Source organism: Vicugna pacos, chromosome X, assembly GCF_048564905.1.
Source record: "Vicugna pacos chromosome X, VicPac4, whole genome shotgun sequence".
In the NCBI taxonomy this organism is placed as follows: domain Eukaryota; kingdom Metazoa; phylum Chordata; class Mammalia; order Artiodactyla; family Camelidae; genus Vicugna; species Vicugna pacos.
The window spans coordinates 84,435,253-84,463,223 of record NC_133023.1 but is presented as its reverse complement, the minus strand read 5'-3'; the positions used below and the strand labels follow the sequence as shown (position 1 = coordinate 84,463,223).

The following is a 27,971-nucleotide window of genomic DNA, read 5'->3' as shown; positions in this document are numbered from 1 at the left end:
TCTGACTGCATCCATTTCAATTTTGTCTATTTTTTTCCAAGTAGCTGTAACCACCTAAATCATCCAAATTCTTCTTTCTCTTCTTGGGAGGTTTACTACTGCTAAGCTCTGAACTGTACAAAATTTCCATGACCCTATCTGTCCTCACATGAGCCATTACCAGGTGGAAATCAGGGAACTCCTTGCAGTTCACATGGCCCAGAGGGCCTCCAAATACAGTTTTCCAGAGAATCATTAAATTAAAAGGACAGGAACTTTGTGGACCGTAGCATAGCACCCCAAGGCGTCAAAGAACAGGAAGGCGGTTGGGAGCAATCTTAGAACCAAAAGGCCTTGGTCTTTCATTGGACCCAACCAAAGGGCCTTGGTCTTTCATTAGACGCAGGGCACATCAATCCTGTCTTCTCAGCCAATGAGCTTGCAGCTCGTGATGAGGGGGCGTGGCCCATTGTCCACTCGTCTGGCCCCGCCCTCCGTCCGCAACCTGGCGCAATCTTCCCGCCCAGCCTGCGCGGCTGCTGCCTGAGGCCCAGCCGCGGTGGGCCGCTACTGGCAGCGGCCTCCTGCCCACCCGCTCGGGGGACCTCCTCTGTTGTCCCCTCAGCGGCCACTCCGCTCAGCGCACACCCCCAGGCCTCCTGTCAGGGCAGCCACCTCGGTGGCTACCAACAGTACCGTCGCCGCCGCAGCCGGCCGCGCCGCGGCCGAGGTAACTGCCATGTCAACCTCGGGGGATGGAGATCCGGCCTCGGGCGGCCTGGACGGCTCCACGGGCGCGGAGGGAGCGCCGGCCGGAGCGACCGGAGCGGCCAGAGCCGGAGACGGGGCAGACCGCGGCTCCGGGCCCCACGGGGACCACGACGATTCCGGGTCCCCCCCAGGCGTCGCGGCCTTGGAGGCCAGGAGGGCCGCGGGAGGCCCGGGGGAGGCGGCGGGCCTGGTAGCGGCCCTGGAGGGCGGGAGCTCCGAGGATGACTCAGACATCGGGCCGGTCCAGGACGAGGACGGGGAGGAGGAGCCCCCGGAGGTCCTGGAGGTCGAGGTGGACGCTCACCAGTTCCCCATGGTTGGCTTCCGCTTCGTGTTCCTGGAGCTGGTGCATTCGATGCTGCGCCGCATCCACCACAACGACCACGTCCTGGTGCGGCCCCGCAGCGGCCGCGTGGTGGTGCGGCCCAGGGCCCCCTCGCCCACGGGCTCAGCCATGCTCCCCGTGCCCCCGGCGCCCGGGGGGCCGGGAGAGGGGCCCGCGCTGAAGGCCCAGGAGCCCGAGGAGCCTGAGGACCCCGACGAGGACGCCTCCTGGGAGACCCCCGAGGAGGGGCCGGCGGAGGAGGCCGATGATGATATCAGCGTTTGGGAGATGGCAGAAGAGACCAGCACTCCTGAGGGTAAGGAGCCGGCCGGGGTGCGGGGGCTGGGGGCCCAGCCTGCGGGACCCCGGCTCAGCGGGGCCTTGGCAGCTGAGGCCGTGGGAGTCAGGGAGCCCTCCACCAACTGAAGGCCAAAGGGGCCCAGTAGAAGCCCAATTCCATAGCGACCTTTACGGTTCGAGAAAAAATAGCCCGACCTCTACCAACCCTGGTGAGAGATACGAGATTATCCATCAGTGCCATTTCTGAGCCCACAGGTGAATGTCCGTGGAGGTAAGTGTGGAGGAAGGAGCTTGGGAGGAAATGGAAGAGAAAAGAACAGGCAAATGGCATACCTCATGTTTGGTTCCTGGCTGTTAAAAGTGCCAAGATGCTTAGAAAGTTGATACCCAAACATTATGAACTGACAGGGGAGCACTTGGTAAAAATGAGACATTCAGGGATGAGGAACTAATGAGCTTCACCATAGAATTTGTATTTGAGGCAAAACATTTTTGCAAGAAAATCCTAACCAAGACATACAGAATGATCAGGCCCAGACGATTCTGATCCCTTCTTCTCTGAAGGGCCAGAAATAATCAGCAGCACAGGGTGGCAGATTTACTGGAAAAACAGAAATAATGTCACTGTGAAAATGATCAAGCAGCAGAAAGGTGAGGGTCGTGAAAGTGTTGTATCGACCAGAAGGAAGGTGCCCAGCTGTTCTTTCCTTAGTTACTGCTGTCTTCCTGCTTCCCCCAAGGATGGAGTACTGAATGGCACTCTTCCTTATGAATTGGGATTTTTTAAACTTTGTTACTGTCTGGTCCCAAAGTACGTATTATTCTTCACTAAAGGAACAACTAGATATCAATATGAGAACTCCAGTGAAGAGGCTCACGGCGCCAAAAGTGAGGGAAAAGAGAAGTTTAACAAAAAACAAGAAGAGCCGGAAAAACATCAGGACCCAGCAGAGGGCAAGCCCAGAAACCCCAGGTATTTGTGTGCAGCTTTGAAAATCACCCAACCATTCCAGGCACTGGCCAGTTTTGTTTCTTGCTTTGTAATTCTCCCAGTAAACTAAGAAAAAGCTTGTTTAAAATTAGTTCAACAACTCAACTTTACCTACTTAGAATGTTACTAGAACACTCATGTACCTAGTAATATAAAATGCATCATGCCTGGAAATATCCTTCATGGCTGCCCATTTATTCTTGTGAGGTCTTTTGTCCTCCACCTCTAAGACTATTCACAAGTTGTAAATGTATCAGTACCTAAGACCGACATTTGTTTAGAAAACAGTTACCAGAGGCAGCAGTGAAAGTGTCTGGGCTGTGCACTAGTGGGGTCTTCATCGCTTGGCCACAGAGGCGCCATCTCCTGCACTAGGAGACGGCGCCTTTTAGAATGTGACTACAAATAGCAAAAAGTTAAAAATTTCGAGTAGGACCACGTTTAATGATTAATACCTAAAATACAAAAATCTACAACTGAACAAATGTTTATGTGACAGTCACAAGAAAAGAAACTTAGTCATAGTATGACTGTTTATCACTGCATTGGTAATGGAATCTTAAGGCATAGCTTGTCTTTGAGCATATTTAAATGAGTAACATTTTCCCCTGCATTTTCACAGCTGTGTATTTCATAATAACAGCCTCTTTCTCATATGGTAGATATGGAGACCGAGGTTCTGGGAGGGTGAGGGGGTATCATTTGCGGAATGAGCACAGGCTTTCAAGGTGGAGGTTGTGAGAGGAAAATGTGTTGTTCTCCTCTACTTGTTGAGGTGTGGCACCCAAATGCAGCAGGTGTACATAGGGCTGACTACTTTCTCAGATTCAGAAAGTCACTGCTGCCGGTTAATGCTGAATAATTGTTAATTGTCTCTCATTTCATCCTGCAGTTGGGAGAAATAGAAAGAAGACATGTAAAGAAAGAACCCACTGTTTACAGCTTTCAGGTGTTTCATTTTTCAGACGCCCATGGGAATTTTAACACTGATCCCAATCCAAAGTTCATCAACTAAAAAGTGATATCCAGTGGCTTGCGACTTTCATCTTTTACAAATATACTTAACAGCATGGGTTCTAATTAAAAATAAATCTGCTTTAAATTAATAAACTGAAATGCCAGCAGATTTTATTTAGATAAATGATTCTGACTCAAATCTCCCTTTTACCTTTGTTTTGACCCATTTTACCTTCGTTGAAAGGCATCACTTTCCACCACTTGGTAAGCCTGTTTTAAATATTTTTGTTGTAGCCCAAAGTAAGTTAAAATGTCAAGTTTAAAATAATTTTTGTAAAGATAGACATGGAGGTCAAGACTTCAGAGCTGTGCTGTTTGCTACACTTAGTCCCTGGCCATGTGTGGCTGCTGAGCATTCGAAATGTGGCTAGTCTGAGTTGAGATGTACTCTGTGTTAAAAACAATGTAAAATCGCATTAATACTACTTACATGTTGAAATAATATAGTGTTAACAAAATATTAAAGTTACTTTCTCCAGTTTCTTTTTCCTTTTTTAAAGTGGCTACTAGAACATTTCAAATTACACATGACTTGCATGATACGTGTATTTCATATACTGTCGGGTGCGTTTGAAGGAAACCTCATAGACGGCCCCGCTTGCCTGGAGGCCAGATGGTGCTGCGGAGCCTGAGCCCAGACATTGATTTGGAGCAGTGGTTCTCAAAGTTTGGTCCCCAAAAGAGCATTATCAGCATCACCCAGGAATTCTTAGGCTCCACCCAAGACCTGTGAATCAGAAACTCAGGGAGTGGGGCGCAGCAATCTGGGCTTTAAGAAGCCCTCCAGGGGGTTCTGTTGCAGCTAAGGTTTGAGAAGCACTGGTTTAGAGCCACAGGGGAAGCAGCTCAGAGTCACCTATGGGGGGACCAGCCTTCACTCACTGGCTTGGGACTGTTGTAGGTAAATTGAACAGGACGGCAAAGGCTGGACTGGGGAGGAGACAGCACTCACAGGGGCTGAGACACAGAGGGGCTAAGAGCGGTGATGGCAGCAGAAAATGCATAAAGGAAGACACTGATTCCAGAAGGATACAAAATGATACCATATGCACGAAGTCTAAGGAAAAATACAGTCACTGTACGTTGATTGTGGATACATATAGTGACAGGCATGCCTGTGAAAGTGTATACAAATGTAGCATACAGAAAGGCCTGTGATGGAAAGGTAAACACCACATTTAGGATGGTGGTTACTCCTGGGGAAAGAGAAGGAGCGGGATCCTATTGGGGCGGGCTCCACAGTGGGCTTCAACTGTATTAGAATGTTACGTTTTGCAAGCTGGGTGGTGGGTATGTAGGTATTGATAGTATTATTCTCTATACCTTTGTGCAGGTCTGAAATAAAAAAATAAAAAGAGGAAAGGGCGAGAGTAAGTTTAATATCTAGACTCTAAGGTGGAAAAAAGGTAAAGTCATATTTGATCAGAGGATCAGAGAAGGGGAGGGGTCCTGGGGGTTTGACACTAGACAGCCTCATTTCTCCATTTAATTAAGGCTTCCTAAGTGCTCTCTTGGTAGCATTTATACCTTCTCTCATATTCCATGGTAGCATATCTCATATGCTAACTTATGTTAGCATTATTTTTTTAATTGAGGTGAAGTTCACTTAAAATCAACCATTTAAAAGTGAACAATTCAGCGATATTCACAGTTTCATGCAACCACCACCTCTTTAGTTCCAAAACATTTTCATCATCCCCAAATCCTATACCCATTAAGCAGTCACTCCCCAGTTCCCATCCCTCCACTCCCTGGTGACCACCAGTCTGCTTTCCATCTCTATGAATTTCCCTATTCTGAACATTTCTTATAAATGAAATCATACAGTGTGTGAACTTTTGTGTCTGGCTTCTTTCACTTAGCATAATGTTTTCAAGGCTCATCCACATTGTAGCACGTATCAGTACTTCATTTTCATGGCTGAATAATATTTTAATTGTAAGTATCTACTGCGATTTCTTTACCAGGTCCTCTGTTGGTGGACATTTGTGTTGTTTCCACTTTCTGGTTCTTGTGCATAGTGCTGCTGTGAACATTCATGTCCAAGTATTTGTGCACTATTTATACATACGTGTATCTACTGCCCCCACCCCACCACTGGACTGTGAACTTCTGAATGGTTGGGACCTTAGAAGGTTTTGTCTTTCTTTCCCGAAGTCCTAAGCACTGAGTTTTTTCACTTGGTAGGTACTCCACTAATGCCTGTTAAAGTGTAGTAAACTTAACACTTCCATAACCCTTTTTAAATCACCATTGTTGACATTTTAAAATGTATTATCATGAATTCCTTATGGCTAGTGCCGCATGGTGGGTCAAAGGCACAGGCCCCTTGTCATCATTATCTGAAGTAAAAGGGTAGGCCAATAGACAGTTTTCCATTTGGTGTGATTTGAGAGGCTTCAAATTGCCTCTGACTTGTTAGTGTTTATGTGTCCTAGTTAATGTAGTATTGCTTGTAGACCCAGGCAAGAGGGGCCTCTGTCTTGAGCTCCTGCTTTAGAGGCCCCACTTGGGCCCTCTTCCAACCGTACCCCTCCCTAGAGGGCCAGGAGCCCAGCCCATCGGAGTGGGAGGTGTGCCCCTGCTAGCTCATGCTCCAGGTACCTGGCCCCCCTCAACAGTCCCCAGCCTGCTGCCAGGGCCTGCGTGCTCCTCTTAGAGCTGTCCTGGCGAGGGCTGACTGCACTGCCGGGGGCTGTGCTCCCAGGCCCGAGGGGGACTGTATGCCCCAAGCGGGGGATGGGGCCTGGTCTGGGAGCCGGAGCACGGGCAAGAGGGAGGTGGGGAGCTCTTCCCAAACCACTGGAGCAGAACGTAGGAGTCTGAGAATTCTAAATCCCAACCTGCACTTTTAGGTCGTTATGAAGGTACATTTGTCATGGGAGGAGATAACTTATTTAACGGTTCATTAGTTGATTTAAACATTTCAAGTATTTTTAGACATGGTATCCGGATCTCTAACTGAATTCTTTCTCTGAGTCCTGTAAATATTACAAATGTTACAGGAGGGCCAGGTTAAATATCTGATCTATCACCCCTTCCCCTTGCTCATTCTGTGTTACACTTTGTTACCTGAGCACAGCAGGGCCCCTTCCTTTCGATAATGGCTTGTTCTAATAGCCCATCTTGCTGTAAGACTTGAATCTAGTCACTGGTACAGCCTGGATACAACCATCAACCATCTTGCCCTGTCTACTCACCCCCATCTGCACTACGATCCCATTGGTCTCTTTGCTCCCCGGGTGTTTATACACAAAACTCTTCAATACCACCTCTCCCCCACACCCATCTGGAGGCCATTAGCTTGGTCAAGCACACCTGAGCGGAAGCCCTTTATGCCCTGCAGAATCTCTTAACATTTTGCTTTTCTGACAACCTTCAGGTCTGAATTGTCAATATCCTATTTGATTTCCCTCCCCCTGTGACAAAGACAGACTACAGAACAGGTTCTGTTGTATTTGTTTTCATATAACGAACATCAAAGAAGCTACAAAGTTATAAGAATGTGCCTCTGGGCATTAAAAAATAACCTCTATTTAAAAACAGTTGTTAACTGTGGGGAAAAAATTAATACTGCAGAGTTCTCAGAATAAGAATAACCTAATAGAGGTCCACACTGAGAAAAGAGAAGGGAGGCATAACAGCTCATCTACCACAATTACTTGGGTAAAGGGCATTTACATAAGTGAACTATTCATTATGGGGATACAAAGGAAACAAAATCCAATCAGTCTAAGACTTAGCATTATCAAAAAGGTAAAGACACAGAATCAGGAAAAATAGATGTTTCATGGAGAAGATGCAAAATCCAGGATGTGGTTATGGTGTCATATTATACCAGTATCAGCAAAACCAAGCAGCCATTGGTTTTTCTCATCCATTACACCCAGAACTTAAAAGGCAACAGTTATGTCTAGACCTGCATTTCTGTTTAAGCAAAGTAGCCCCAAGGTGAGAGAGGAGGACACAGTGAAAGTTATACTGAAAATACATTTCTGGGTCTCCTGAGCAAATGAGCTAGGCACTGTCCAGGCATCCAAAGGGCGCTCTGGGCGTTTGATGTGTTTGGGGGATGGCATAGAAGAGAAGAACTTGGAGAGGAAATTTCAACCAACTTCCAGTGAACCTAGATGAAAATCTAGGGTGGTTGGTGCCGTAGAGAGCCCAAGTATTAACCAACTGACTCTTACGGTAAAGGAGCTACATCTTCAGTCCTCTGCCTGGAAGTTCTTAATGGAAAAGATACTACAAAAGGAAAAAAAAAACTGTGTGGCAAGATGGGAAGGGAAGAGTCAAAAATTGCTGGGCTACTTGTCCCCTCCCATCACAGCTAACCATCCCTCTTACCCTGACTCCTTCTCTCCCACTCCCCCTTTTGGCCTCCCTCTTTTCTGTGGCTGGGGGTGAGTGGTTCACTGGGTGGTGGGGGCTGTCCAGCCTAGTAACTTTTGAGGTGTGTGCCTGCCTTTAGAAATGAGGGCAGGGAGAGACCAATTTATTCACTTCAGGCTTCCAGTTAGCAAAAAGTTAATTGTTCTATGACTTTGAGAGTGCAGCCTTACTTTAGACTAAAACCTTCTGAAGCAGAGGCTACTAAGGGGAGGGGACTAGAAGTCTGGCTATATGGAGTTCTCCTCATGAAGGCTGGAGCAAGGGGGTAATACAGTTCTCCAGTGGCCCCAGACTTCCCTCACAGTGCTGAGCTTCCTGTCTGCCTGATTAAAAGTACAGCTTTTGGCATCTGTAGAATTTTGGATTTCAACAGGGTCTTAAGTGCTTCAGCAATAGGATATGTATGACATGTAGTATGTTTCTGGGCAGTTGGAGAAGGTCACAGTGGCATTGGGGCAAGATGCCAAACACTAATGGACTAACCATCCAGAGGAGCACAATAATCCCAACCAAGAAATGTTCTGTCTCATAAGGAGGCACTTACTGCTGCCAGACCGGGAACAGATTGACAGGGGCCATGTGTAAAGAGAAAGCTCTGTTCAAGTGTTCTGTAAGTTACTATTACCCACGTTGCAGGCATTGGGGGCCCCCGAGAATACAAGGAAGGTGTTTAAGGGGTAGTGGACCGACTCGGGGTGCTAATCTTTGCAAAGCATGGAGAAGCAAAAAAAAAAAAAAAGTAAAACCTTTAACTAAGTTCATAAAGCCTAAAAGATAATCCTTGGACTAAGTCATCGGGGCTTTTCCATTAGAAATACTTTATTTGGTCAAGGAAAATGACAACCTCTTAGTAATTACAAGAAAACACTTTTTTTCATCCTCCCTTCTAAAGTACACTGTCCAAAGATAATAATTTTTCAAGTAAGTCTACAACAGTACATCCAGGATCATGGCCCTTTCCTGAGAGCAGAAATCTCATAGGCCATGGTGAGGATTTAAATAAAAAGAGGATATGAAGGTCATATATAGACAGTCATGACCTAGGCAGGTTAAAACAACAACAAAAATAACTATTAATGGTGATAGTTGTTGAAAATAGATAAAAAAGTCTTATGAAATTCAAAAAGATTAAAATTTTATCAAGTATCTTTTCTGGCTGCAATGGTATAAAACCAGAAATCAGTAACAGAAGGAAAATTGGAAAATTCCCAAATATGTGGAAATTAAACAATGCACTACTGAACACCTAATGGATCAAAGAAATTAAAGGGAAATGAAATAGTATCTTGAGACAAATAAAAATGGAAACACAACATATCATAACTTACAGGATGCAGCAAAGGCAGTTCTAAAAGGAAAGTTATAGTGTAAGTGCCTACATCAGTAATAAAGATCTCAAACAATGTTACATTACATCTCAAGGAACTAAAAAAAGGAGAACAAACTAAGCTCAAACTGAGTAGAAAGATGGAAATGAAGATTTGAGAATAAATGAAATAGAGAATATGAAAATAGAAAAAAGATCAATGAAATTAAAAGCTGGTTTTTTGAGAAGATAAACAAAATTGAGAAATCTTTAGCTAAACTAACCACAAAAAATGAGAGGACTCAAAATTATAAATGAAAGAGCAACCATTGTAACTGATACCACAGAAATACAAAGACTTTTAAGGAATGGGTATTAACAATTATATATCAACAAATTGAAGAAATGGATAAGTTACTAGAAATACACAATTTACCAAGATTGAATCATGAAGCTATCGAAAATCTGAATAGAATAATGAATAAGGAAATTGAATCAGTAATCAAGAAACTCCCAACACAGAAAAGTCCAAGACCACATGGTTTCCTTGGTGAATTCTACCGAACATTTAAAGAATTAATGCCAATCCTTCTCAAACAATTACTAAAAAAAACTGAAGAGGAGGGAATACTCCCAAACTTATGAGGCCTAATGCCAAACCAGATAAGGACACTATAAGAAATTACAGACCAATATCCCTAATGAAGGTAGATGCAAAATTCCTCAACAGAATACTAGCAAAATGAATTCAACAGCACATGATCAACTGGGATTTACCTCTGGGACGTAAGAAAATTTCAAAGTATACAAATCAATAAATGTCACATACCACATTAATAGAATGAAAGATTAAAAAAAAGATCATCAACAAATGGGGAAAATGCATTTGACAAAATTCAACATCCTTTCATAAAAAATTCTCTACAAATCAGGTATTGAAGGAATGTTCCTCAACATAATAAAGGCCATTTGCAATAAGCCCATAGCTAACTTCACACTCAATGGTGAAAAGTTGAAAGCTTTTCCTCTAAGAACAGGAACAAGACAAGGTTGCCCACGATCACCACTCCTATTCAGGATAATACTGAAGTCTCAGCCAGAGAAAGTAGGCAAGAAAAAATAATATAAGACATCCAAAAACAAAAGACATCCAAATCAGAAAGGAAGTAGGATTGTCTGTTTGCAGATAACATGCTCTTATATATAGAAAATTCTAAAGACTCCACCAAGAAATGTTAGAACTAATCAATGAATTCAGTAAATTTGCAGTATATAGACTTAACATACAAAAACAGAATTTTTATATACTAAGAACAAAATATGAAAAAGGAATAAAGGAAACAATCCTATTTATAATACATGAAAAACAGTAAAATACTTAGGAATATATTTAACCAAGGAGGTGAAAGATCTACACACCAAAAACTGTAAGACATTGAGGAAATAAATTGAAGACACAAAGGGAAAGATATCCCAATTTCACGGTTAAAAAGAATATTGTTAAAATGTCCATACTACCCAAAGCCATCTACACATTCAATGCAATTCCTATCAAAATTCCAGTAACATTTTCAACAGAGCTAGAAAAAACAATCCTAAAATTTGTGTGGAACCACAAGACTCCAAGTAGGCAAAAAAAAAAAAAAAATCCTGAGAAAGAACAACAAAGCTGGAGGGATCACTCTTCCTGATTTCAAACTATATTAATTACAAAGCTATAGTATTCAAAACAGTATGGTACTGGCATAAAAACAGATACGCAGAACGTGGAACAGAATCAAGAGCTCAAAAATAAGCTGATTCACATATTCTCAATATTTGAGCAGGAAGCCAAAAATACTCAATAGCGAAAGGATAATCTCTTCAATAAATGGTGTTGCAGAAACTGGTTATCCACATGTAAAAGAATGAAACTGGACTCCCATCTTAATGCCACTCACAAAAATTTACTTGAAATGGATTAAAGACTTAAATATAAGACCTGAAACCATAAAACTAAACTCTAGAAGAAAACATAGTTTCCCTATGACAAGCTCCTTGACATGGGTCTTGGCAAAGTTTTTTTTGGATATGACACTAAAAATACAGGCAACAAGAGCAAAAATTGACAAGTGGGACTACATCAAACAAAAAAGCTTCTGCACAGCCAAAGAAACATCAACGAAAAGGCAACCTATGGAATGGGAAAAAATATTTTCAAATCATCTATATGAAAAGGGGTTAACATCCAAAATATATAAGGAACTCATACAATATCCAAAATATAAATAATCCAATTAAAAAATAGGCAAAGGACCTAAATCGACAGATGTTCAGTAGGTATAGGAAAAGGTCCTCAACATCTTTAACCATCAGGGAAATGAAAATTAAAACCACATTGAGGTATCTCCTCACACCTGTTTGGATGACTATTACCAAAAAGAGAAAACAAGTGTTGGTGAGAATGTAGAGAAGAGGGAACCCTTGTACACTGTTGGTGGGAATGTAAATTGGTCCAGCCACTATGGAAAATTGTATAAAGTTTCCTCCAAAAAGTTAAAAATAGAACGACTCTATGATCCAGAAATCCCTCTTCTGAATATATAGCCAAAGGAAATGAAATAATTATCTCGAGGAGGTATCTGCACCCCTCCCTACTCCTGGTGTTTATTGCAACATTGTTTCCAGTATTCACAACATCAAGACCTGAAAACAATCTAAGTGCCTGTGCATGAATGAATGGATAAAGAGAATGTGACTGTGTGTGAACACACACAGTGAAACATTATTCAGTCATAAAACCCAGAAAATCCTGAGTTTATGACAACATCGATGGACCATGAGGGCATTACGCTAAGTGAAATAAGTCAGAGAATGACACTGTTCAATCTCACTTAAATGTAGAATCTCAAAAAAGCCAAACTTATAGAAACAGTAGAATGGTGGTTGCCAGGGGCTGCAAATTAGGGGAAATGCGGAGATGTTAGTCAAAGGGTATAAACTTCCAGTTGTAAGATGAAAAAGTTCAGGAGATCTAATGTACAGTATGGTGACTATAGTTAACAATACTATATTGTATCCTTCAAAGTTGCTAAGAGTAGATTTTAAACGTTCTCACAACAATAACCACCAAAAAAGATAACTATGTGAGGTAAGGGATGTGTTAACTAACTTTAATGTGGTAATCACTTCACAATATACACTTCTATCAAATCATCACATTATATACCTTAAACTTAACACAATGTTACACACCAAATGTATCTCAGTAGAGATGGGAGAAAAAGAGGACTGAGTTATCAAGCCATGAAAAGACATGGAAGAACCTTAAGTCGTATTACTAAGTGAAAGAAGCCAATTTCAAAAGGCTATATATTGTAGAATTCAAACTAAATGACATTCTAGAAAAGGCCAAGCTACAGAGACTAAGAAGATCAATGTTGCCAGGGGTTAAGGGAGGGAATGGATGAATATGCAGAGCATAGGGGATTTTTAGGGCAGTGAAGCTAATGGTGGAGCTTTGCAGTGGCAGTACCATAGCCAGTGAGGTTTCTCCAAGGCGCGATTATTGCTAATTGATACGTACTAGTGGATATCTGCCATTATACATTTCTTAAAACCTGAAGAATGTGTATCAGGAGTAAACCCTAATGTAAACTATGGGCTTTGAGTGATAATGACTTGTCAGCGTAGGTTAATTGATTGTAACAAATGAACCACTCTGGTGTAGGATGTCGGGGAGGCTGTGCATATGTGGGAGCAAGAGGTATGTGAGAGATTTGTGGATCTTCTGCTCAGTTTTGCTGTGAACCTAAAACTGCTCTAAAAAATAAAGTCTATTTAAAAAAGTGCTTGGACTCCCATATGCCTATGTAATAATCCATGAGCTTATTCTATTTTCTCTTCCTTCTCTTCCTCTTGCACATTTTTAGTTGTGCTATTTATACCTTATCAATATGTATTTCAGTTATGAATTGTTTATCACCTTTATCCCAAACTTTTAGTCTTCAGTCTATAAATACATGCAACGCAAAAAAAAAAAATGGACAGAGACAGGAAGCAAGTGAGGAAATAAGGAGTGCACTCTTTTGTATAAAAAAATTTATCTAGGAGCATTTGTTTCTGATAAAGTAGAGAGCTGAGAGAGCCCTGGTCATAGCCTGCAGTAGAAAATGGGAGTGGCCTATTAGGTACTTTCCTCACCACAGGACTTCCATCACATCACCCAGGTCTGCCCTCTGGCCTGAGGCAATATCCCATTCCTTCACCTACCCCTGGGGTCAGGCTTTACTTACAGTTTAGGCCCCTCTCAGGTCCTGTGTGAATTTAAACACAGGACCTATGGAGACAATTTCTTCCCTTTTTAGCCCTACCCAAGTAGGGGATACTGCCATCTTTGGGTTCAAGTCCTCTTTCCTCTGTGAAATCTTTCCTAAGAAAAGCCCACACCCTGTGGGTCTTCCTGCTGCAGAGTTGAGTGAATCAATATGCACAAGTGTAAAAATGGAAATATCTCACATGCCATCTTTCTTCCAACTAGATTTGAGCTCTTGTCACCAGAAATAGTGACACCTGCTTCTCTACCTCCAGCAATGTCTCATACAAGTCACTGACGTAGGTATGCAGGAAATATTTGCTGATTTCTCTGGAATTGGTGAGGAAGGCTGGTCTGTTCCTTTCAGAGACTAGGTCGTGCTTATTTACTTTGTGGCTGGTTAATTAACCATCTTCTGTCAAATGTCCCTGGAGACAAGACGCAGATCTATCAGAAGTCAGAGACCATGGTTTTTAGTCATGGCTTCTCCATTAAATAGGAAAACCAGTTAACTGCTCTGGGTCTCAGCTTCCCCACCTGAAATGAGCTTGGACACAAATCTCACTCCTATTCTACATTCCTAGAGTACTAAAGAATGCAGAGTCACACATCGAAAGAGAAGAAAGCGGGGGGGGGGGGGGGTTAGCTCAAGTGGTAGAGAGCATGGCTTAGCATACCCAAGGTCCTGGGTTTAGTCCCCAGTACCCCCTCCAAAAATAAATAAGTAAACCTAATTACCTCCCCACCCCATCAAAAAAAAAAAAACAGAGAGAGAGAGAGAGAGAGAGAGAAGAAAGGGATCACTCAACAAACGATACCAGAGGTTAGCTGTTTAGGAAAAAGAAAAATGCAACCAAGATCTGAACTTCTTTACACATGCCAGCGTAACTCCAGAGGGTAAAAATTCACAAGGAAAATAAGAACAGAATATATCCTCGCATGGTCTTAACATCAGATGGTAAATAATTTTGTAACTTAAAGAATATGGGAGAAACAGAAAAGGAAAACACTGAGACACTTTCTACATGAAAAAGGAAAACCAATATACTTAGAAATATTAACAAAGCTAAGAGGCAAATGCAAATGAGAAAAGTACAACAACAAAAAAAGAATGGTATACATCCTACCCCCAGCTTGACGGCATCTCCCTCTCTCATCCTCGGCAAAATGAAACGCAGCAGTAAACTCTGACCCAGCAACCCGGGGGAACTGTTTCTAAGTTCACAGACCTGAAAGGCACGTGACTGCTCCACACCGAATCAGAGGGATCTTGCTAAAAGCCCGAGTAACTACCCAATAGCAGCCACTCTGTAAATTAAACACCTCTGTGAGGTAGGCAGGACACAGGTTATCACACTAATTGCGGAGATGAGAAAAGGGAGGCCCAGAAAAGCCACCTCAGATTGCAAACTCAGATTGCAAACTCGTAACAGCTGGTGATTGTTAAACTCAATGCTGAAACCCAGCTGGGTAGGGTTAGACTTTGGTTCTAAAAGTTCCCGTGGCAACTTGTTGCAAATGCAAATTCTCAAGTCACCCTAGACCCTGGAATCCTGACTTCTTGGGGTGGGGCCCAGCAACCTGAGGGCCAACAAGCCCTCCAGGTGATTCTTATGCACACTCAGCTTTTGGAGAGCCACTGGATTCCATGATTTCTAAGGTTCCCCCCCAAGACCTAAAACATTTTTGTTTGTATCTGAGCCCTCATCCCCAGGACGTTTTGCACAAAATCATGCTGTCTGCTTGACCTGGGACCAAAGAGCAAAAAAGGAAAAGCTTGATTGGAGTTGGTATTAGTGGGAGGAAACACCTTTTTCCCCTTGGGGAGTTTCTACCTATTGTGTTTGTTAAAAGCTGCCTGTCTCAAGTCATCTGCATATGGCATGCTGGTAACCATAAGTAGGCTTTCTTCCTGGGGTCTGCCCGCTGAGAGGAGCAATGAGCCCCTCCTCACAAAAGCAAACTGGTGGGGGTGGGCTGGGGTGGGGTGAGCAAGAGAAGGCCCGTCAATCACCTTTTCTCAGCAAATGAACTTAGACCTAGAGGCCTCCAGGACCAGCTGGAGAAACTTGTTGGAGGGAACAGCAGGGGCCAACTCTTCAGCTTTTCTGAGCCTGGCTGCTTCCCCGTGCACTTGCCCTGACCTTGGCCAGATTTAAACGCCAGCTCAAGGCTGGCTGCCACGGAGGGAATCCGCTGGCCTGACGCTGACGGCTTGCCCTGCGTTGAGGCCGCCCAGACTTTGAGGGGCGACCAGGGTCTCTGCTCCTCAGCCCTCACTGCCTAATCCCGGTCACCCAGCAGTGGCAGCTACTGCCTCAACCACAAGCCGTCACCCTCACCCCAGCAGCAGCGCTGCTGCCAGCTTCGCTGTTTGCTCTCACCTGGGCCCTGCTTCCCAGCCCGAGCTCTTATGAGGAGGCTCACTGCTCCTCTCTGCGTGCAGACCACCAGAAAAGGTGTAAATTCCTCTTCTCAATGGTGGTAAATAATGACTTTTATCTTCCCTCACAATCTCCATCAGCCATCCGAAACAAACCTATAGATATTGGGTGTTTCTTGCAAATACAGCCTCAACAAATGAAAACCAAATCACTCACCAACCTCCTTCTACTAAAAAAAAAATTCTGGAGCCGTTTCTTTTCCCTCTCCTCAGCAACTTTCATCTCTTCTAGTTTGAGGCTAGATCTTACGAAGAGATGCCTTCCAAGTAAGAACATAGCCCATGATCTCAAGGAAGATTTTCTAATACTCAGGAATCCTATCTTGGAGGTTAATTTACTAAATAAAGCCAGATCCTTGAAGGCTTCCTTGTCATTGACTCTTCAGTAAGCCTTTAGGGGAAAATGATGATTTCTGTATAGATAGGCTAGACCAGTGGTTCCCAAATTTTGTTGCACATTGGACTCACCTGGGGGATCTTTTAAAGCCTGGCTCCCAGCCCCGGGCATTCTGATTTAATTAGTATGAGGTGCAACCCGAATTATCAGGAGTTTGTAAATCTCCCCAAGTAATTCGAATTTGCAGCAAAGTTGCAAAACCACTGGGGTAAATCCTCAAGGTTATCAGAGCTTTTTTCTGTGTATGCTCTAAAACTGTCCTGCTTTGCTTTTGGTAGTCATATGCAGTTAGGGTGTGTGTGATTTCATACTTTTTTGATAGGAATATAGATTTTCATTCTTTACAGTATGATTCGCTTTGCATTAATTATCTATTCTTTAGTATTTCTTTTCATTGTCAATGTTAATAATTATCACACACACACACCCCAAAACTAGATACACCTATGAGCAAATCATCTGTCCCAATACCAACATTTGCAAGCCACAGTACTTCTCACATGACCTAGGAAGAGGAAAGACCAATTTGAATTTTACTTTCCAGTGCCTTACTCCTTCTTGGAGATATAAACATCAGGGAAAACCTCTGGGATAGGATGGGCTGCAATGAAGCCTTCTTTTAAGTCCGTAATCCTAAGGAGCCACTCTGCTCAGAACCTTTAGCTGCCAGGAATATTCAATTATTCTCAGATAAAAGTAAGTCAGGCAGCTACTTATGCTTTTATCTCCTCACTAGTGTTAGCCCTGATACTGGTTTATAGAGGGACTGCCATGGGGAGTGGGGTGGTGAGTGAATATATCTATTTATGTAATACAATGACCTTGTACTAATTCAGTGTGTAGGATCCTAGAATTTGGGGGTAGGGGGTGGGATTTCAGAACTCATTCAGACCAGCTCCTCCTTCTCAGCTCTGCCACTTCTAGCTGTGTGACCTTGGACAAATTACCTAATCTCTCTGCAACTCAGTTTCTTCACTGATAAAATGGAGATCATAGTACCTACCTCACAGGATGGTTGTGAACATGTTTAAATGAAGTGATACTTGTATAGCACTTAGAGCAGTCTCTAACTCACAAATTGTTTGATTAGCTACCCTTATTATATCAGACCCTGTGGTAAAAGCTTTATACGCATTTATCTAATTTATGTATCATAAGGACCCTGCAAGGAAGTTGTCATTGTACCATTTCACAGATGAGGAAACTGAAGCTCAAAGTTAACAACATACAAGGTCATCCAGCCAGTAACGTGTGCAGGTGTGAGAGGAACCCAAGCCCATCTGTCCAATTTCACGGCTCACACAAGCTCTTTCTACTCCACCCTCCTATTGGTAATTGATTGTGAAAGGAATTCGGCTTGCATCATGGTCTCTCTGCCTGGAGCTCAGGCTTGTAAGAGAATGTTTTGCAAACATAAGGCTGGTCTGAAAAAAGTGTGTCTGCATAGTGCCTGGGGAACCCCTGTGTGGGAAGTCAGGTTGTATCCACTGCTTGTGTTCACTGCAGTGTGGGATAGGATGGCCCAACAGAAACCTATTTTTAAGGAATGCTGGGAGGAAAACTTACTCTAAGGGACAAAGGATACAGGAACAAAGAGCTTGAGTCAGTGAGCATACCTGAAGCCATCAGAGGGGCATAATATTTGAGAGCAGCATGGTCTCTTATGTGCATGTGTGTGTCCTAGTGGAAAGGAAAAGAGTTTTTCCACTAAACTCAAACATCAGTGGCTTCAGCAACACTTTTTGGGGCTCTGCGGAAAGATCCCATCCCTGCCATATACACACATCCTAAACTTTATCATAGGCAACTTGAGTAACGTAAAGGAACCTATCAAAGCAATGGCACCCATCCACAGGGTACTTCTCTACTCAGTACAGCACCAGCAAGACCCAGTTTGCCCATCAGTGCGCTCAAGAGGCTATGGTGTCTGATGGAACAGGGCTATGACATAAGCTGGCACTACCACACCAGTAGAATAGTGACAGTATCCAGTGGGCCAGAGATCTGTGAAAAATACAGTACTCACTGAGAACAGCTCTATCTAGCGAAGCAATAGAGTGCCATTAAGTACAGAATAAAAGATACATGACACGTCTCCTGGGTGTCTCAAACACATATCAGATAATAGATTTTTTAGGCCCCCACCCCCACCATATGAAATACACAAGTTAGATTTCAGAGAAATATATTTATTCATTCAATAAATATTGATTTTGTGTCTTATGTAAAGATACTAAAGGCTCTGGCTGTTGTGGATATAATGATGATGGAACGTCCAATTTTATATGACAAAATTACATCATTCAAATACGTACACAAATACAGAACTGCACTTATGACAAATACTATGAAAGAGACGGATATAGTGCTGTAAACATCCATAATAGGAGGATTTTTACCCAGTCAGTGAAAACAAACAAAAAAATGAGATCTGAGAGATGAATAGGTATTAATAAAACAAAAAGGTGAGGGAAGAGCATTCCAGGCAGAGGAAATAGCATGTTCAAAGACCCTTTGGCAAGACAAAGATTGATCTGTACAAAGACTTGAAGGCACAATACAATATGAGGCTGAAGAGCCAGATGGAGCATGACCATACAGGGCCTTGTAGATCACAGTAAGTAATTTGGTCTTTATCCCAAAATCCGTGGGAAACTTTTGAAAGCTTTTGAGTAGGAGAGAGGTCATATGATTAGTATTATGCAAAATCACAGTCATGCCACTCCTCTGCTTAAAATCTTCCAAAGGCTTCAACTGCTTGGGGGAGAAACCCATGATCTTGCACCATGATCTGCAAATCTCTGGCCCCTGGTTACTTCTCGTATTCTCCCTTTGTTACCTCTGCTCCAATCACACTGGCCTCCTTGCTATTCCTAGAAAATGACAAACTTGTTCCCACCAGAGAGTCCAGAGAGGACTTGCTGTTTATTCTACCTGGAATGTTCTTTCCCCAGCCACTCCTATGGACCACCTGCTCTCCTGGTTCAGGTCTCTGCTCAAACACTATCTACTCAGGGAAGCTGTCTCTGTCAAGTCCATCTAAAATTGCACCCCCTGACACTCTTGCCTGTTTAATTTTTCTTCATGGCATGATCACTACCTAACATTTTATTAAATATTTGCTTATTGCCCATCTCTCCCAATAGAATGTAACTCTGTGATGGCAGGGGCTCTGTTTCATTCACTGCTATATCACCAAAACAGTGCCTGGCACACAGTGGGTACTTGATAAATATATTTTGATTTAATTAATTAATGACTTCAATGTAAAGAATATATTGGAAGGGGGCCAAAATGGAAGTAGGGAGGCGAGTTAGGAAACTATTATGTTACTCCATATGAGATCTAAAGATAGCTTGGACTGAGATGGTAATGGAGAAAGCAGTGAGAATGAATAACTTAGAAAGATACTGGGGTGGGGGGTAAAATTGATAGTACTTGATGATGGATTAGACATAGCAGGTGATAAAGGGGGAAGAATGTTAAGGCTGACTCCCCAGGTTACATGCTAGAATCTTCTTGTACAGTATTTCCCAATGAATTTGCAGCAAGCAAACTATTTCAAATATTTTTTGTTAAAGACTCTAAAATGGTATTTCCATGTAGCAGAATCACACCTCCAGAGGTTACTACAGAGCCACCATCAGAAAGACTAGACTTGACCCTGTTCAAATGGGGAAGTCTGCTCTAAAATAACTATGTCACTTATTTTGCAAGGGGGCCCACATTCCCCGCCTCCTTGCAACACCACCCACCTTAGCTAACATACACATTTGCAATAAAGGACAGTCTGTCCCTGGAACAAAAGCAGATCAACTAGACCACAAGAGGATGGCAGCTTCATCCCACATTTGATTAACACAGAATCATCCCCTAAAACTGAATTAGCCATTAAAAGAAAAACTAAAATTTGAGGGAGATTTTATAAAATATTGGACTTTACTCCTTAAAACTGTCAAGTTGAAAGGAAGTAGAATTTGCCACTTTAAAATATGCCTCTTTGGCATAAGGATTTTCTTAAGCTGGTTATTTTTAAGAAAAATCAGACATAGGAGAAGCTCTGAAAACCAAGTAGGAGTTACCCTTTTGTAAGAAAAATTTACATTTATAAGTGAAATCTCCATTTATAAAAGTGTCTCCCTCTCTGTATCAGGAAGAGGAGGATGACTAAATCTCTGGAAACTCATCAGTGGAGAAGGCAGTGCCTTAAATCTTCATGACAACCAACAAGCTCTTGCTTACTGTGCTTTGCATGAAAACTTCCCATAACTGGCCTTGTCCCCCTCCACCAGCAACATCTTTTGTCTTTAGCTTGAGATGGTACTTAAAGTGGTGGCTTGGGGCATTTCAGGGAGTTACTCCATTTTCTTGGGTATATACACACATATACAGGAGGTATACATTGTTTTTCTCCTGTTAATCTGTCCTTTATTATGGAGAGGGAGGGATTTCAGCCAAGAACCCAGAAGGGTAGAAGGAAAATTATTTTTCCTCCCCTACAACGCCATCAAAAGCAAGGAAAGTCTGAGAAACTTTCAGGCCATAAGGAGCCAAGGAGATATGGTAACTAAGTATAATGTGGTGTCCTGAATGGGATCCTGGAATAGATAAAGTTATTAGGTAAAAACTAAGGATATCTGAATACAGTATAAACTTTAGGTGACAATAAGATTGGTTAATAAATTGTTATCAATGTGCCATACTAATGAAGGGGAAAGGGGAAACTAGGCGTGGAGCATATAGGAACACTTCATACTATCTTTGTAATTTTTCTGTAAATCTAAAACTATTCTAAAATAAAAAGATGTTTAAACTACAAAAAAGTACACACATTTACAATGCATGATCTCACTCTATTACCTTGCTCCCCAGGTGTAAATAAACCAGAATTATCTCTTTCAAGCGATTTCCTATAGGTGCTGGTTTTTATAAATACCTGATCTTTTCAGACACAGTACTTTCAAATCCTGAAAATGTTAAGGAAAAAGCCAACCTCTCTCCATTGGTAAGAGAAGAAAATTAGAAGGGAAAAAAGAATACAAATAATTCCTACTTATCCATCCAGAATCACTAAGCAGGATACTAAGTATGATCAGGGTTATATGTGGTTTCGCTTTGTTTTGGAGAGATGGATCATAAATTACTGTTTCTCTAATATTTGTTCACTATTACCACATCTGTCCTCCAGGAAATAGCCTTCTCAATAAAAGAGTCGTTCAGAATTCTTAGAGGTTTTCCAGTTAAATTGTGACATACATAAGTAAGCAATAGTAATTCCATTAAATTACTATTCATTCATTAAATTATTCCCTCATTCTCTACACACCCTACAACCACACACACACACACTCAAGATTTAATGGAAGGGAAGGATGATGCAGCAAGGGAGAAGAATTTAAAAGTTTAGAGGAAAATCCCAAGGCAGCACAAATCACAGAAGCACAAAATTTCAAGCCTAGACTAAACCCTAAATATCTTCTGGTCCTAAATCCTCATCATGCAGACGGCAGCCTAAGACCCAGAGAGATTAACTAATTCACCCAGGATCACAAACCTTAAATGCTCTTTCAGCAATGCCAGGCAAGCTCACTCCATTTATACTCTTTAGTTTTGTCTACACACAGAAATAATTAATTATTTACAAGGTCAATAGAAAAGATCATAGAGGTAATTTGACTTGTGTTTATTAAACAAATTAGGAATAATATTATATATAGGACAAGGGTCCATAAAACTATTTTTATACCCTGGTTATGACCAGCTATTGTATTTGGTTATGGTAATAAAACTTGACCTCACCATAAGAATCAGAAATGGATCCATGAAGGAAACACAAGAGTCAAGAAACCTAAATTCTAACTCAGACTTTGAATTTTATTCTATGTCTTGGACCTCAATACAACTGAGACAATGGAGCCTCAGTTTCCTCCTTAAACAAGAACAACAGGGGGAGAGTATAGCTCAGTGGTAGAGCAAGTGCTTAGCATGCACAAGGCCCTGGGTTCAATCCCCAGTACCTCTATTAAAATAAATAAATAATCCTAATTACCTTGGCTCACTACAAAGCTGTGTGTGGATCTGACCCATAAGTGTATATCAAAGTTGTTTTTTATTAAAGTATAATTGATTTACAATGTTGTGTTAGCTTCATGTGTACAGCATAGTGATTTAGTTTTATATATATATATATATATATATACACACACATACATACACACAGACACACACACATACATACACATAGACACACATATATATATGTATATATACTTTTTCAGATTCTTTTCCATTATATATTATCACAAGATATTGAATATAGTTTCCTATGCTATACAGTAGGTCCTTATTGCTTATCTAGTTTATATGTAGTACTGTATATCTGTTAATCTCAAAGTCCTAATTTATGCCTCCTCTCCCTTTCCCCTTTGGTAACCATAAGTTTGTTTTCTATGTTGTGAGTCTATTTCTGCTTTTATACCAAAGATTTTTGAGAACTGAACTCCACGATAGACCAGTGCCCAAGTCCCATACTGGCCACTGGACTGGATAGATACAAACAGCATTGCAAAGACTTTAAAAATGGATCTAACACTGAAAGCAAAATCCACAGAAATCTGGTCAGAACTTGCAGCCCAAACCCAACTGAGTAGATTGTCTGCTAAAACAGAAATATCAACTTTCTCCATGGATTTAAACAAGACCCAGAGGCTCATAATACTCAAAGTGTGCAAAATAGAATTCAAAATTACTTAGCATAGAAGAGCTAGGAAAATCTCAACTTGCATGAGAAAAGACAAATCTTGAAATAAATAGAAGTATAGAGCATCTCAGAAAATAGAAAATACAACAAAAAACAAAATAGAAATTTTAAAATTGAAAAATACAAAAGTAAAAAAAGGTTTAAACCCACTAGATGGATTCAATAGTACAGTATGGTGTAGAATAAACATCTAAAGAAATAACGGCTGAAATCTTTGGCAAAATTTGGCAAAAGATATAAACTAAACATTCAAGAAGCTCGACGAATCATAAATAAGATAAAACCAAAGAAATCCATGCCAAGACACATCATAATCATTCTGCTGAGAATTGTCTTATAGTAAATCTTAAGATTAAGTAGTGTGGTTTATCCAACTTTATTCTCTGTTTTCAAAATTGTTTGGTTATTCCATTTCCTTTACTTTCTATATAATTTTAGATTCAACTTGTCTACATATACAAAAATTCTGCTGGGTTTGGGTAGAATTGACAACTTAACTATGTTTAGCCTTTCAATACATGAAAATGGTAGAATGGTATATTTCTCCATTTATTTAGTCTTCTTTGATTTCTTTAGTCAGCAGTTTGTGGGTTGTAGCATATAAACCCTATACATGTTTTACTAGATTTATATAAAATTATTATATCTTTGGAGCTATTGTATATGGTATTATATTTTATAAATTTGGGGTTCTAATTATTTAATACTGGTATATACAATTGATTTTTGTGTGTCAACCTTGTATCCCATAACCTTGCTAAAGTCTCTTACTAGTCTAGAGTTTTATTGCAGATTTGTTGGGATAGAAAATCATGTTTGCAAATAAGGACAATTTTATTGCCTCATTTTTTAACTGAATGCCTTTTTTATCTTTTTCTTTCTTTACTATATTGGCTAGAACTTCCAGTATAATACAGTGATGAATGGGAGTGGTGAGAGTAGAAATCCATGCTTTGTTCCCAATCTTAGGAGAAAAGTACTCAATCTTTTACCATTAAGAATGATGTTAGCTATAGGTTTCACCAGATTGAGGATGTCCCCTCAATTCCGAGTGTGCTGAGCGTTTTTTTAATCATGAATGGATGCTGGATTTTATTTTTTAAAACTTGTATCAATTGATAAACTCATGTGGATTCTCTTCTTTAGACTGTTGATACGGTGGATTATATTGATTGATTTTTTACTCTTAAACCAGTCTTGCACTCTTGCATTCCTGGAATAACCCCACTTGGACGTGCTGTATTATTCTTTTTAAATTGCTGAATTTGATTTGCTAACATTTTGTTGAGGATTTTTACATCTATGTTCATAGGGACTATTAGTCAGTAGTTTTCTTTTCTTATACTATCTATATCTGGTTTGGATATCAGGATAATACTGGCCTCATAAAGTGTGTTGGGAAATATTCCATCTTCTTCTATTTTCTGAAAGAGACTGTGTAGAATTGGTGTTGTTTCTTTGTTAAATGGTTGATAGAATCCCCAGTGAAACAATCCAGATCTTGAGTTTTCTTTTTCAAAAGACTTTTAATTACAGATTTAATTTATTTAATAGTCATAGAACTATTCAGATTATCTATTTCTTCCTGGGTGAATTTGGCAGTTTGTGATTTTTTAGTAATTGGTCCACATCATCTAAATCGTTGAATGTATGTACATAGACTTATTTATAGTATGTCCCTTTTGCCCTTTTATTGTCTTTGGGACTAGAATGAAACCCCTCTCTCATTCCTGATGTTAGCCATTTGTGCTTCTCTGGTTTTCTTGGTCAGTCATGCTAGAGGTTAATCAATTTTATGAATCTTAAAAGAACTAGAGTTGGGTTTTATTAATTTTTCTCTATTGATTTTCTGTTTTCAGTTATATCAGTTTGTGCACCCTATTCCTCCCTCTGTTTTCTTTGGGTTTAATTTGCTCTTCTTTTTCAAGTTTCTTAAAGCTTAGATTATTGATTTGAAATATTTTCTCTTTTCTATTTTAAGCATTTAGTGCTCTAAATTTCCATCTAAGCCCTGCTTTAGATACATGCCACACATTTTAATGTGTTCTATTTTCATTTTGATTCAGTTGAAAATATTTTCTAAATCTCCCTGATACTTCTGCTTTGACCTATGGATTATTTAGGAATATGTTATTTATTTCTGAGTGATTGGAGATTTTCCTGTTATCTTTCTGTTACTGATTTCTAGTTTAATTTCATTATAGGCAGATAGTATACTTTGTGTAATTTAAATTATTGAAATTTGTCAAGATGTGTTTTTATGGCCCAGCATACGGCTTGTCTTTGTGAATGTTGATCTCAAAGTGCCTTTCAGTTTGTGGATTCAAGAGTCTTACAGAGACTACAAAGTAGTAGCTCTATTAAGATAGGGTCAGGAGAGGGGAAATTTGAGAATTTGGACAAAATGCAAACAAGGAGAGAACCTCTGCCTTAACACAAAAGTCAAGTCATTGGAGCCATATCTCTGAAAACTTATCAGACACACCTCAAAAATCCCTTTAGTAGACAACTGGGACACTTTGCATGAACCCTAAAAAGCCTATATTACCACACCTAAGCACCATCGTACTCTCTTCTTTCATATACGGTTGCAAATTGCATAGGGTCTTATGAAGCTTTTAGTCAAAGATCCTAGTCACGAAAGTCCAATGAAAATTGATTCCAAAGAGATACCAAAAGAAAATCTAACGATTTATGCCAAACTCAAACATTCTGGTTCACCTTTTGCCCATGTTAATAAATAGAAAGTCATATTTAATTCTATCTCCTGTCTGTGTGTCTCTATCTTTGGGATGAAATAAGTTATACCTTCTATCCAAGGCTTTCTAGGGAGACAGTAGAGCATAGTGACTAAAAGCAAAGACTCAAGCATAAGACCTAAGTTCAAATTCTTGCTCTAACCCTTACTGACTGTGTGAAATTCCACGATTCCTTGGTCTTTCAAAGTCTCTACTTCTTCTATAAAGTGGGATAACAGCAGTACCTTTATCACACAGTTTTTGTAGGGAGTAAATGCGATTAAACATAAAGGTCCTGTCAGCTACATGCAAAAGAATGAAACAGGACCACCCACACCATATACAAAAATAAACTCAAAATTGATTAAAGGCTTAAATATAAGACTTAAAACCATAAAACTCCTAGAAGAAAACATACGTAGTAAGCACTTTGAAATCGGTCTTAGCAATGTTTTTTTGGATTTGTCTCCTCAGACAAGGACTATACATGCAAAATAAACAAATGGGACTATATCAAACTAAAAAGATTTTGCACGGTGAAGGAAACCATCAACAAAATGAAAAGACAACCTACTGAATGAGAGGAGATGCTTGCAAATGATATATCCAATAAGGAGTTGATATCCAAAATATATAAAGGAATATAGGAAAAGAAGAAACAATCCAATTTAAAAATAGGCAGAAGATCTGAATAGACATTTTTCCAAAGAAGACATTCCATTGGCCAACATAAATGAGAAGATGCTCAGCATCGCTAATTGTCAGAGAAATGCAAATCAAAACCACAGTGAGATATCACCTCACACCTGTCAGAATGGCTATCTTCAAAAAGACAAGAAACAACAAGTGTTGGCAAGGATGTAGAGAAAAGGGAACCCTCACATGCTGTTGGCGGGAATATAAATTGAGGCAGTTACTATAAAAAACAGTATGGCAATTCCTCAAAAATTTAAGAATAGAATTACCATATGCTTCAGCTATTCCACTTCTGGGTATTTGTCTAAAGAATATGAAAGCATTAATTTGAAAAAATATATACAACCCTTATGTTCATTGCAGCATTATTTACAATAGCCAAGATATGGAAACAAGCTAAGTGTCCATCAATAGATGAATGGATAAAGAAAATGTGATAGATAGGTAGATAGACAGATATAATGGAATACTACTTAGCCATAAAAAGAATGAAATTTTGCCATTTGCCACAACATGGATGGACTTGAAGGGCATTATGCTAAGTGAAATAAGTCAGACAGAGAAAGATAAATATTGTAGACATCACTTATTTGTGGGATCTAAAAAAATACAACAAACTAGGGAATGTAACAAAAAAGAAGCCAACTCATAGATATAGAGAACAAACTAGTAGTTATGAGTCAGGAAGAAGGAGCAATATAGGAGTGGAGGAGTGGGAGGTACAAACTATTGGATATAAGATAAGCTCAACATGTACAACAGAGGGAATAGAGCCAATAATCTTGTAATAACTGTAAATGGAAAGGTACCTTTAAAATTGTATAAAAATAAAAAATTTAAAATTTAAATTTTAAGTTAAACATTTTTTTAATTTTAAAAAGTTTAAAAATAAATAAGTTTATTAAAAATAGATGAATGGATAAAGATGTGGTATATATGTGTATGTGTATATGTACATATATACCAATAAATATTACTCAGCCATAAAGAAGAATGAAACCTTGCCATTTGCAACAACATGGATAGACCTAGAGGAAATTATGCTAAATGAAATAAAACAGACAGAGAAAGACAAATATGAAATGATTTCACTTACATATGGAATCTAAAAAAACAGAACAAACGAAAAACAGAAACAGACTCATAGATACAGAGAGCAAACTGGTAGTCGCTGGGGTGCGGGGAGGGTTTGGGTGAAACAGGTGAACTAGATCAAGAGTACAAACTTCCAGTTATAAAATAAATGTCATAAGGATGTAGTGTATAGCAGCAGGAATACAGTCAATAATATTGCAGTAAGTTTGTATGGTGACAGATGGTTACTATTGTGGTGTCAATTCATAATGTCCACAAATGTCAAGTCACTATGTTGTATACCTGAAAATTAATATAATATTGTACATCAACTATACTTCAATTTAAAAAAATTGAAATAAATAAAGGCCCTGGAACAGTGCCTGACACATAATAAGTGCTCACTAAATGTTGGTGATGATCAGAGAAATGCAAATCAAAACTACAATGAGGTATCACCTCACACCAGCCAGAATGGCCATCATTCA

At 40.3% G+C, this 27,971-nt stretch overlaps 1 protein-coding gene and 1 pseudogene across 1 annotated transcript; both read left to right on the top strand.

Moving 5' to 3' along the window:
- The first annotated feature begins 495 nt into the window (after positions 1 to 495).
- On the top strand, positions 496 to 3,861 carry LOC116279802 (uncharacterized). The gene is made up of 3 exons (XM_072956482.1): positions 496 to 1,391; positions 2,210 to 2,348; positions 3,259 to 3,861. Exons 1-3 carry the CDS (start codon positions 719 to 721, stop codon positions 3,269 to 3,271), a joined length of 825 nt encoding a protein of 274 aa, XP_072812583.1. The 5' UTR covers positions 496 to 718; the 3' UTR covers positions 3,272 to 3,861.
- Positions 3,862 to 12,576: 8,715 nt separating this feature from the next.
- LOC140692077 (U4 spliceosomal RNA) lies at positions 12,577 to 12,699 on the top strand (annotated as a pseudogene).
- The last annotated feature ends 15,272 nt before the right edge of the window (positions 12,700 to 27,971 follow it).

Excerpts from the sequence above, each read along its gene's own strand:
- LOC116279802 (XM_072956482.1), top strand. The coding sequence starts at position 719 with ATGTCAACCTCGGGGGATGGAGATCCGGCCTCGGGCGGCCTGGACGGC. Across the intron at positions 1,392-2,209 it reads AGAGACCAGCACTCCTGAGG|GAACAACTAGATATCAATAT; the intron begins GTAAGGAGCCGG and ends TCTTCACTAAAG.